The following is a 13603-nucleotide window of genomic DNA, read 5'->3' on the forward strand; positions in this document are numbered from 1 at the left end:
TATGGAGCACTTTGAGGAACTGGTAATAAGATCAGTGCCACAAAAACCAACAATGTTGTTACAATATTTGGATAATACTTTCTGACTCACCAGGAGGACGTTTGATTACTTATAGTAAATTCAATCCACCCATCCATTCAATTCACCATGGAAAAAGAACATGACAACAAACTATCTTTCCTGGGTGTACTGATAACCTACACTGCTTTGTGACGTATACCGAAAGCCAGCCTTTACAGGACAATACCTTAACTGTAACTCACACCGTAAAGAAAGGTATAGTCCAATACCTACAACCTCGAGGACAATATGTAATAACAACCCTACATATCAAGAAGAGATAGCCAATCTGAGAACAATCCTTCACCAAAATAACAACCCAAATAGCATGACATCAGCTCCAGAAAATCCAGATCAAACACCAAAGAACACCACCCAAAAACCCACCACAGTCTGCACACCATACTCGAAAGGCCTATATGAAAAAATTTTTTAAATATGCAGTCGATATGATATTAGAACTGTATTTAGGAGTAACTCAACACTCTGAAAACATTTTGTGCAAGTAAAACCCCGACCGAAAAATTAATGACAAAAAAACTGCGTTTATGAGATTTCAGGTAAATGTGGGAACGTTTACAAAGATGAAACATACTGTCCTCTCAAAGCAAGACTAGAAGAACAGCAAAAAGGTGTCACATACGGAGAAATCGAAAAATCAGCCCTAACATACATATACATATGGAGAAAAGGTACCCATTTCCCAATGTGGGATGATGTTAAAATACTAAATATAGAAGAAAGATGGAGGATAAAAAAACTCAAGGAAGCAGAATATTTGGTGGATAGCAACAATAGCCTAAGCCGTCCAATTATCGAATTTAACCACATTTGGAATCCATTAATTACAAATTTACATGGGGAAAATAAGAAAAAATAAGAAAAAATACGGCCAGCCCAAGAGAGATAATGCCCAATAAAACACTTTTTCTACATCGCCTCCCTTGCACTGTGTTCCTTTTGTGTATAAGTATGTATGAGAGTGCCATGCATGTGTGTGTAAAGTATGCATTTTGATGTATGTGTCTGTGAGTTTGTTGCTTTTTGTGTTTGCATCTCTTCATTTCTAGTAGCACTTAAAAGCCTACCTTAAAAATAGAAGACGAGTGATGTTTTTTTTTTGGTAATAATCATTCCTTATTTTAAAGGATTTCAAGTTTTTTTTGCTTTTTTTTTACATGGAGTTCACCACTTATCAAAGCCCAATGGCCACTCGGGGATAAGGGTTATTGTGTGTACAGTAATCAAAGGGATAGTATAGCAATAGTATTGGAGAATTGGTAAGGTGTCATTACTTAGGGGGGGCGGTTCATCAGGAATTAGTTTGTGTTGGACTTGAAGACATCCAGGTTGAAGTTGGGAGGGAAACAGGCAAGTGGAACAGAGTTCCATAGGCGTGCACTTCTAAGAAAGAAGCTTTGTTCATGGTATCTACATTTTGATTTAGGCACAGATAGGGAGTGGGGAAAATATATTGACAGTGGTTTCAGCTAGTCGGGTGTTTATTGAAAAAGATTGGCGAGTCGGGACCAGAGAATGGAGGTCAGATGAGCACTTGTCATGGATAGAACAAAGACAGGCTTGCTACGTCTCTTCTGTGGGAAAGAGGTTGCAGGGAAGAGAAAAGGGCATCCCCCACCAAGCCACAAAGTCTATTTTGTACTCTGTCAAGGCAGGATAGGCTGTTTTTAGCAGCTCCCGCCCAGATGTGGCAGCAGTACTCCATCTTTGAACGTACTTGGCTCTTATATAGATAGAGAATTGCATCAATAGTGAGATATCTTCTGGAGTGGTAGAAGGATCCCACCATTTTCCCAGCGACCTTGGCCACAGACTTGATGCATGTGTTCCATTTCAGATCAGAAGTAAAGGTTAAACCCAGAAGCTTATCAAAACATGGGGCCTCCCCTAGACGAGAGCCATTCATTTCAATTGATGCCAGATGGGGATTAGAGCGTTTATGATGTAGAGATAGGAGCTTGGTCTTAGATGCATTAAAGGTAACCAGCCACCTCTTTCCCCACTGTACCATGCGCTCAAGATCAGAGGAGAGAGAATCAGAGAGAACATCATCATTTACGGCCTTTGATGTGTTGCCACAGATGGTCGTGTCTTCAGCATAAATGTCAACGAAGGATTTTGGTATGTGTTTTGGGAGATCATTGATGTAGATCAGGAAGAGAGTTGGGCCCAGGATGAACCCCTGAGGGACACCAGCATTAATACTGTGGGCCTCTGATTTCTGCCCATCAACCATTACTCTTATGAGCCTATCAGAGAGAAATGATTTAATGATCAAGAAAACATTTCCAGTTATACCATAGCTAGAAATCTTGTGTAGTAGGCCTTTATGCCAAACCTTATCGAAGGCCTTTGATATGTCGAGAGCAATTGCCCTAGAAATGAAGCCTTTGTCGAGAGATTCACTAATCCTATGAGATATAACCGTTAGCACATCTGCTGTAGATCTAGCAGAACGGAAACCATATTATGTGTCGCTAAGAAGGTTATTTCTGCTGAGGTGGTTGACTACTTCTCTATTTATTGTGGATTTCATCAACTTACTCATGACACACAGGAGACTTATTGGTCTGTACTGAGAGGGAGATGACTTATCACCTGAATTCTTAAATACAGGGCATACTGATGAGGTTTTCCAGGGTGTTGGGAAGCACTTCTCTTTAAGGCAATGCTTAAACAGTTTTGTAAGTATGGGGGCAAGTTCTGGTTATAATTTTTTTTACACTATAATTGGGATACCGTCAGGACCAGTTACTTTACTGGAATCTAGGTTCTTGATTAGCTTGGCGACCTCACGCACAGATATTTGTATGTTGCATAGTGTGTTGTCTGTTATAGGAGGGAATATGGGGAGTTGATGGCCTTCGTCGCACAGGGTAGAATTTGCCGCAAAATATTTGGCAAATAGTTTGGCCTTGTCGGATGCTGTCGAGATGACCTCTGGTCCATTGATAATGGTTTGGATAGAACGCACGTTTCTGTTCAGGATCCTATTTGCTATTTGCCAAAACTGGTAGGAACCAAGCCGCTGCTCAGCTACTTTGGATTTAACGGATTGAGCATATAGTTCTCTTGCATTTTTTATTACTCTTTTACAGTGGTTGCAGGCAGTCCTGAAAGCAGCTTTAGTTTCAATGCATCTATTACGTTGGTAGCTATGGAAAAAGTGATTTCTGTGCGCGATGGTAGCAGCACATTCAGGGGAGAACCATGGCTGGCTGTTAGGTTTTTGTTGGAATTTTTTGGATGGTATGAATTGGTCTATGCCTACAAGTAACCATTCGGTCAGGTCTAATACTATAGAGGACACATCCTTTTTAAACATGGAATGGAGAGGTAGATCAGATATGAATGTACGGAAGCTATCCCAGTCTGCCATAGAGTATCGGTATTTTGATTTTCCTGTTATTTGGTCCTCAAAATTATTTCATAATTCTTCTTCATATCCACATGCATAACCGGATATGGTGTGGATCACAGTTTGAGGCAAACAGTGTCTCAGGTGTCTTTCATGGTTCTAGCTTTCATGGAGTAAAATTCCCAGTTTATATTATGAGTATTTGAAGAACATTCCCGAATATGGGACAAACAGAGAATAAACGTTTTGATTGGTTTGCAAATGTATTGAGATTTAAATCAAACATACATCTTTTTTTAGATGACTCGAATCTGTTCAGGCGTCAACTTTCACCTTTCATAGAAAGCTATGCTCGTCTAATAATGATCTCTGCCCTGATGTTAATGTTGTATTTCTAACAGAACTATTTTAAATAATAAATAATCCCCCAATAAAAAACCCAATAAAAATCTTTTTTTCTAAGAGTCGCCTCCCTTGCACTGTGTTTAAAAAAAAAAAAAACGAAAACACATTTGGGATGTCTATCCACGGTTTCTTAAAACATTCTTTCACTAATGTTGACATAAGGATTCAGTTAAAATTGAATAAGAAAGTCTTAAAAAATACCCTAGTGACACCTGAAAATTTACCTTTTTTATAATTTATGGGCACACCCTCAAACCAGAGGTCTGATTTTTTTTTTTTTTTACATGGGATTCACCACTTATCAAGGCCTGGAGGCCACTCGATGATAAGGGTTATAGAGTGTACAGTAGTCAATGTGATAATATTGTAGTAATCGCTAGTAATGGAAATTTGGTAAATTGGATTACTTAAGAGGGCGGTTCATCAAGAATTTGTTTATGTTGGACTTGAAGACAACCAAGTTGTAGTCAGCTGGGAAGCAGGCAAATGGAAGAGAGTTCTACAGGCGTGCAGCTCTAAGAAAGAAGCTTTGTTCATGGAATCTACGTTTTGATTTAGGCACAGATAAAGAGTGGGGAAAATTATTGACAGTGGTTTCAGCCAGACGGTGTTTATCATGAAAGATTGGCGAGGGGGGACCAGAGATTGAAGCTCAGATGAGCACTTGCCATGGAAGTAACGATAAAACGAAGAGAGGCTCATAATGTCTCTTCTGTGGGAAAGAGGTTGCAGGGAAGAGAATAGGGCATTCCCCATTAGGCTGTGAAGTCTATTTTGAACTTTGCATTTCTTACAATGCAGAGCTAACCCCTTTTTCTTAGTTGAAAAAAAAAACCATGGATTTTTCAACTGACGACGGTCATAGGTATCAGCGACCGAAAAGTTGTGCCAATATCACACAAGATGAGAATAATTGTTCGAACAATCAAAACAATACAAACAGGAGGAGTTTGGTAGAGTTCTCAAAGGTCAAATCGTTGAACTTTGACCTCTTAATCGCCAAATCTCTGGCCGAAAACGGATCACATCGATTTTCCCAAATCTCAGTACCTCTATATCAATTTTCGAGTCTGTAGACTGAAAATTGACAGAGTTATAGTGTAGGGAAATGTACACAGACACAGAAACACACACACACACACACACACACACACACACACACACACACACACAGACGGACACGTTCACTTTTATATATATACTAGCAGGGGTGCCCGGCGTTGCCCGGGTGTTTGGAGGTGTATGCTGAGCAACAGAAAAAAATTTTTTTTTAAAACTTTGACCCCTATTATTACCCTTTAACATTTATTGTTTGGGGCTCAAATAAACTTATTAAGTTTGATCCATATCCAAGGAACCTATATCTAACATTTCAAGTGTTTAGACCCCAAGTTGTTGAATGAGTTTGGTAAAGTTCTTAAAGGTCATATCGTTGAACTTTGACCCCTTAACAGCCACATTTATGGCGGAAAACCGTTCACATAGATTCTCCAAATCTCAGTACCCTGTTTATCAAATTTCGAGTCTGTAGACTTAAAATTGACAGAATTATTGCGTAGGGAAATGTACACAGACAGATACACAGACAGACACACAGATACGTTCACTTTTATAGATTAAACAAAAATATATACGTACTAGCATTTACACCCGGCGTTGCCCGAGTGTTTGGAGGTGTATGTTGAGCAAAAAAAAAAAAGAAGTGGTAGTAGGAAGGCAGGCTTGAACCCGTATCGCGAAGGAGGAAAAGAACCTGAAAAAAAAACCTGACGTCTTTGCTGTTATGACCACCGCAAAACCGGAAGTGATGTAGGTTTAAATTAAGGCTAGACAATCGAAAAGAGGGGATGACTTTCAAAAATATCGGCGAAAAAAGCGACCCCCCTGTAGAACAGTGCCCAGTTGAAAGTGAAGATATTAATGTTTTTAGCCAATTTTTCGATATTTGTCGTCAGAAAGATGGAACTTCAAAACAATACTGATCTTGGTAAAATCTGTCACCTCTGTCGAAAGTTTTAGGCAAACATGCAAACATACATACATACATACATTTATATATTGGTAAATAAAAATTTTCGACCCAAACGGATTAAAAAGCTTGCCCTATCTCTGAATACCCTTTATGTAAAATTTCAAATATTTAGACCAGAAATTGTCTGAGTAATTTGGAAGAGACCGCAGAGGTCAATTTTTTAAAAACTTTGACCCCTATTATGACCCCTTAAAATTTATTGTTTTGGGCTCAAATAAAGTTATTAAGTTAGATCCATGTCCAAGGAACGTATATCTAAAATTTCAAGTGCGTAGCCCCAAAATTGTCGGAGGAGTTTGGTAGAGTTCTCAAAGGTCAAATTGTTGAACTTTGACCCCTTAATCGCCAAATTTCTGGCCAAAACCGATCACATCGATTTTCCCAAATCTCAGTACCCGGTATATCAAATTTCAAGTCTGTAGACTAAAAATTGACAGAGTTATTGTGTAGGGAAATATACACAGACACACAGACACGTTCACTTTTATATATATATATATATATAGACTAGCATGTAGACTTAAAATTGAGAAAGTTATTGCATACGGAAATGTACACACACACACACACGTTCACTTATATATATATATATATATATATATATATATATATATATATATATATATATATATATATATAAATAATAACTCTATCTGTCTGTTTAAGGAACTGTCGCCTACAAACTCTCCTATCAATTTTTGGCTTACAGACTTGAAACTTAATATATATAAGATTTAGACTTGGGGACAAATTCGATTTGATCTTTAGCTGGTAAAAATAGCTGCTATGGGGGTCCGTCATGGTATATCTTACTGTGTACCAATTTGGAAACTTACTTTTCTTCACTTCCATTTGCGTTGCAGCATCTTTCATTGTTCCACGCTCATCAATCTCTAAACAAGTTCCAAGTGACATCTTTTCAGGAATTTCTGCAGCTTCTGTCTCCAAATCTTCCATTACTTCATCTGCTCGGACAACATCATCAAGTTCGCTGCAAGAATGGAAGGCGACCATGTTTTGACTTAATGAGTATTATCGTGTATTTAAAGCAATATATATATATATATATATATATATATATATATATATATATATATATATATATATATATATATATATACCGTCATTGGACTATTTACCTTTCACCAGACTATCCATTCACGTGTAATCACCTTTTTCTTCACCCTATTCCCTCTACTTCACTTTTTGTTATCAAGTAAGATCTTTGACTTACTTGTAGTTTCATCAAATACTTTTGTAAGCATAATCCGATCCCGCATTTTGCTAATTCCTACCCTCTGATGAGAAGGAAAGTATTTCTTCGAAACTCCACGGATTAAGGACTATCCACTTATTAAGTGTTTCCTTTTCGGATTAAATATGTTTTTAACTCTTTTTCAAAGTGTTTTTTATCATGTTTTATTAACTGGTTGCTCTTATATATATATATATATATATATATATATATATATATATATATATATATAAAGGAAATTAAATTGATAGAAGGCAATGCAATGCAAAGGTGTAATGGATACACCCAAACTGATGCAAATATGTATATATATATATATATATATATATATATATATATATATATATATATATATATATATATATATATATATATATAATAAGTATTACAGTCAAGTTTATCAAAATAATCCAAGATGGCAAAACTAAAGTATATTATAAATATTGAAGAGTTAATATTTATGAAGTAATCTCAACCAAATGTAAAAGCTCGATAAAACCAAATAGGAAATGGAGCTTATAATAAGAACATATAGTTAATAAAACATGCTAAAAAACACTTTGAAAAAGAGTTAAGAACATATTTAAGTTTAAAAAGGAAACACAAAATAAGTGGATAGTCCTTAATTTGCAGAGTTTCGAAGAAATACTTTTCTTCTCATCAGAGGGTAGGATTTCGCAAAATGCGGAATCGGATTTTGCTTGCAAAAGTATTTGATGAAACTACAAGTAAGTCATAGATCTTACTTGGTAACAAATAGTGAAGGAGAGGGAGTATGGTGAAGAAAAAGGTGATTTCACGTGAATGGATAGTCTGGTGAAGGGTAAAATATCCAATAACGGTAAAATCCAAAAATCAAAATCCAAAAAAGTTTCCATTTCCACAAGTAAAATTCAAGGGAATCGCGTAATTGGAAGATGGTCCAAAGTAATCCAAAAGGCAGAAATCCATGGAAAAATTCACAAATGGGGACAAGGAAAAGATGTGCGTAGAAAAAGAATTTAAATCGACTGTCAAGGCTGGGCTAAATTTGGGAGAATGAGTAAAGAAGAAGATGATGAAGAAAAAAATTGAATGGAGATTAAGTTAATATTAGAATAGAAAAGCCAATGTCGAAATGACCCAGACAAGATGACATTCAAAAGGCGCCGAAATTTAAAGCAGAAAAGGGGTCACCTGAAATATACAAGTTATTACTTAAGAATTAAATTATCAGCAGGAGTTATTAAAGGAAGCAAATAAATTAATGATAAGTGAGATACATACACATGTATATACATACATACATTATATGAATACATACAATTACACATATACATAAATATATATATATATACACAACAAACACACTCACATATACATACACATATATATATAAGTAAATAGATGAGTAAATAAATAAATAAAGAGTTTAAAAAAATTAAGGGGAGAGAATGGCCATATCTACAAATTCCGGAATAAGGTAAGTATGTAGGTAAATGCACATAGTAAAATATAAGTAAAGATACATGCAGAAAATAAATGTGATGGATATATTTGATTGATAGGAATATTTAAACACTAAAACGGATATTGCAGATGTAAAACCCGCCAAAAAAAAAGAAGAAATAAAGAAATACAACGAAAATTACAGAGTAATAAAATGCTAAGAAAGTATGTAAAAAAAACCGATAATATCATAGAAAAATATATATATCTTAAAGGTTAAATTAATAGCTATGTAATTTCAAATTTACCATAATTAAATTTGGACTTATGTTTGCAGTAGGAGATCAGTTCATTTTTAGAGATTATTATATTACTACTTTGAGGGGAAGTAATTATAGCTATAGCTTTGGTTGTGCAGAGGCGACATGACTTAGAGCCTGTGGTATAAGACTTAACCTTTTTTAGGATAGTCCATTTAATTGAGAAGCGGGTATTGTTAGAATAAAGTTTTTTGATTAAAGTGGTTAGAGAAGTTCCTTGGTTATTATTAGAATTATGGTTGTTAAAAGAAGAAATGTGGTTTAATATTCTTTTCTTAATTAATGTTGAAGTAGCGCCGATATGTGTATGTACTTTATTAAAAGCTCAAGGTCTGAAATTAATATTAATTTGCTGATTTGTACTGGGGAAATAGTTTGAATTTTGTTCATTGCATTGAACAAAGGGCGGGACAATGATTGTAGGAGGACTGTTTCGGAGGGGATAATGAGTGTTGTTAGTATTAGAATGGTTGGCTGTTAGGAAAAATATTATTCTCATTATTATTATTATTATTATTATTATTATTATTGTTAGTTGTATGATTGTAAATAGAGGGGTTGCTTGAATGGTTTATTGGATTAGTAACTATATTAGATGGAGGGTGGGAAGAGAGATACCTTGATGACAAAATATTAGTGTCTGTTATGGGAGGATTGCGTGGGAGCTCAGTAATAGTGCAAGAATATATAACATCTCTATGGATGCAATCATTATTGAGTGGGCAAAGATGTTTTTATTACAATTGCAGTTAGTTTTGGGTTTAATTGGGAAAGGGATTTTTGGGGTTGATTTATTTTTTTTGTTATTAGATGTTAAGATTATTTGTCTTATATATATATATAAAATATAATGGTGGAATGAGCTATGCAGCTTCACCTTTATTGATCCACTATATATATGTATATATATATGACTTAGAGGCTGGGGTATAAGACTTAACCTTCTTTAGGATAGTCCATTTAATTGAGAAGGGGGTATTGTTAGAATAATTGTTTTAATTAAAGTGGTTAGAGAGGTTCCTTGGTTATTATTAGAATTATGGTTGTTAAAATTCTTTTTAATATTCTAGAGAGAAAGAGCGAGAGAAAGAACACAATTTAAGACTGTAAATTATGATTTACAAAATTTTTTTTGTTCGACAGGATACTCGAATAAGAAATATTAAGATTTCCTTAATTCACTGATTTTAACTTGCATTATATGAAAACTAGTCATATATGCAAAAAAAAAAACCCAAAAAACAAACAATAGTGCAAAGAGTTCATGAAATGGAGAGAAAAAATTTAATTTACTTTTTTATTGTTCATTTCTTTTGCTATGATATTCATTTACTGATATATCGGGTGAGAAGAACGCATTTCTTTAAAACTTTGCAGATTAAGAGAATCTCAATATTTCTTATTTGAGTATCCTGTCGAAGAATAAATTCTTGTAAAGTATAATTTACAGTCTTAAATTGTGTTCCCTCTATTTCTTATTTTGGTTGTATTGAACTTTTGTGTGGGGGGATTTCTGTAGAAATATTAATTAATATTTATATCGATTCAGTTTACGTAAACTTTTTGTAAATTAATTTTGACTTCTTGATTTTATATATATATGTATATTGCATGTATTGAGTTTTACTTGCGTCAGATGGTCAGGTGGAGTATCCATGTTATTATATATATATTTTTTTTATTATTCAATTTCCACCCCAAACAAGGCACAGTGCCACTTTGAAGTAGGAGGCTACTATCCTGGATATAAGTTGCAGACGTATTATGAAAGGAGATGGGTGCCAAGATGTCTGTTCACATCACACTTGAACTTCTGCATGTCAGTACAGCTAGGAAAGAAAAATCCCAGAAGGGAGTTCTAATGTCTAGTAGTTCTGGGGAAGAAACCATTAGAGTAGAAGGCTTTATTACACCTAGGGATCTCTATTGTGAAGGGGTGGGATTTAGCTGCTTGTTGGAGGTATTCATGTCTAGGGGGCACAAGTGCTTGCAGTTCGTCAGAGCATTCACCATTAAAGTACTTGTAGAACAGGCAGAGGGATGCAACATTTCGTCGATGGGACAAAGGCTGAAGCCTATATGACAGTTCAAGACCTATCAGGTTGGCGACTCTCTTTTGAACCCTGTCTAGGAGTGAGAGACAAGTAGCAGATGCACCAGCTGAAATGTGACAACAATACTCCATACATGGGCGAATGGTGGCCTTATAGAGGTACAGGATACATCAGGCGTAAATAGTTTTCTAGCATGGTAGAGAGAGCGCATTTTTTGCAGCCGCCTTGGCAATGCTGTCAATGTATCTATTTCAGTTCATGTTCCCTGTAAACGTTAGGCGGAGGAGTTTAATGGAAGTACTTTCGAGTAATGTGTTCTTGGCCATTGCTATTGGTGGTAGAGAAGGTTTTTGTAATTATTGAAGGAAACAAGCTTAGACTGGGCAGCATTGAATGTGACCATCCATTTTTGTCCCCATTCTACTACAGATTGGAGGTTATCCTCTAGTGTTTTTGCCATTTCCTTAGATATTTGTTCATTTGTTTTCCCTTCGTACCTGTTATAGACAGTGGTATCATCAAATATACCCATCTCCGAAACAATTTTATCAGAGAGGTCATTTATGAATACCAGGAATAATGAAGGTTCAAGGATAGACCCCTGAGGTACTCCCGCATTTATATCATATTGTTTAGATGTACGACCGTCGAGGACAACCTGGATTTTTCTCTTACCTAAGAAGGATTTAATTGCATTATGTATTCTTCCAGTGATACCATATGATCTAATTTTCCTGAGATGACCATTGTGCCATCACCTATCAAAAGCCTTAGATATATCAAGGGCTACCGCTCTACGCCCCCCTAAAGCCTTCATCAAACGTGTGTTTGACTTTCAGATCTGCATAATAATCTTTAAGATTAATGTTCACTATATATACCTATCTTTCTCCCTCTCTCTCTATCTCTCTCTCTCTCTCTATATATATATATATATATATATATATATATATATATATATATATCAAATAAACAAATAAATAAATTAAATAAAGATGAATATACATAAACGATCACACATATATGTATGTATATATTCATGTATATATATATATGTGCATATATGTATGTACACATATATATTTATATATAAACTAACATTAAAAAAACAAAAAATACACTAAGCTAGATTTAAAACCGATCAATAAGCTAAATATCCAGGCTAAATAGAGCACACACAAAGGAAGAGGTCAACCAGAGGTCAAATAGGCCTTTGTCCGATAAGCGCATGCTCATTGGCTGATAGGAAGGGCGCGGTGGATACTAGAAAGCTGATTGGCTAACTAAAATCTCAATAGAAGATGTGCATATAAAAACGACAAATAGCCACAGAATTCGCACATAAGCCTGAAGAGTCCTAGAGTGGATAAACGCGGAATATTCAGTGTAGCTTAATCGCCATGTACATTTTATAACTTAATATATATATATATATATATATATATATATATATATATATATATATATATATATATATATATATATGAGTTTTGATGGTTCTAAACTTAAACATTTCAAATCTCACACCGCTTTTACACCTAGGAGCAATTTTTAATTCATAAAATGCTGTCAGCACCAACTTCTTGATAAAAAAATTGAAATAAAAAAATCAGTATTTTAAAACCTTACTTTCTAATAAAATTACACCGCGAAAGGTGGTAGAAATTTACACAGTAACCTAATGCCAAATTTACTTTGAACTGTCATTTTGTTTGTGAATTTATTACCTTGTTTGGAAGTGTATTCTAAGGTCCAGCGATTTTGATTGAGAAAGCAGCTCTCCTTTGATTAAATCGAAATCGGTGATGAAATAGTCTCTTGTTGTGTTCGTGTAGACCTCTTTTTAGCATAAGAGTGAATAATAGTCCCTAAGGCATATCATAATGCCAATTCAGGAGATTGTAGACTAAAATATGATCACCGCATAATCGTTGACGTTCAAGGATAGTAATGGTTATCCAAATTTATATTCAGATCGTAATTTTATTTTACTTAACCACAAATTCTTCTTTTATCCAATATAGAATATCATTGATTTCTATTCTTTCTAAGACATAGTGATTAGCAAAGGGAACTAACAACCTTAATTATAAATATTAGCAGATTTGTTTGAATGTAGCAACAATTCAACAAACTTGAAAGACAAACTCATTTCTTCTAATAGAACAGCTGAGAAATATGTTGACTGTTGCATAGCAACTATTTTTGCCACCCGCGGCGCTTGTAAAATTTGCCCCCCCCCTCCACTGGCCATTTTCCTTCAAAATTCCAGAAAGTCCTCAAAATATTTATTTGATTTTTTTGTTAGCGTTTTATTGTCTTCATTATTTCTATTTTCTATTTTTATCCCTGAAAATGTCGCTCCCTGGCTTGTGCCGCCCGGAGTGGAGGGACCGCCCGTCCCGCCCCCTTTGTTATGCCACTATGATCGGAGATCTCAGATCAAGGTAAACATTCACCTCCCCCCTTTTAAATATCAATTTATAACCTAACAGCATTTGAATCTATTGAGGTCATTTATGTATTCATAGCGGCGCATGTGCAGAATGCGCGCTAGACGACTCCATTTTATTTTATTTATTTTTTTGCCAAACCAATCAATTTTAATTTTAGAAAACATCTTTTTTTTTTTTGTTTTAATAGAAAAAAAAATGAAGGAATAATAATGAA

At 35.0% G+C, this 13603-nt stretch overlaps 1 protein-coding gene across 1 annotated transcript in view; it reads right to left on the reverse strand.

The window, feature by feature from the left end:
- Positions 1-394: 394 nt before the first annotated feature.
- LOC145243054 (protocadherin beta-7-like) overlaps positions 395-13603 on the reverse strand; it is a 62102-nt gene continuing 48893 nt past the window's right edge. Inside the window, exons 3-4 of the mRNA XM_080106160.1 lie at positions 6690-6867; positions 395-475 (exon numbers count right to left, since the gene is read on the reverse strand). Coding sequence (XP_079962286.1) covers positions 395-475; positions 6690-6867 — 259 coding nt within the window. The remainder of the gene's footprint in view (positions 476-6689; positions 6868-13603) is intronic.

Source organism: Euprymna scolopes, chromosome 21 (assembly GCF_053919585.1).
Source record: "Euprymna scolopes isolate OS-2025 chromosome 21, ASM5391958v1, whole genome shotgun sequence".
Lineage (NCBI taxonomy): Eukaryota > Metazoa > Mollusca > Cephalopoda > Sepiida > Sepiolidae > Euprymna > Euprymna scolopes.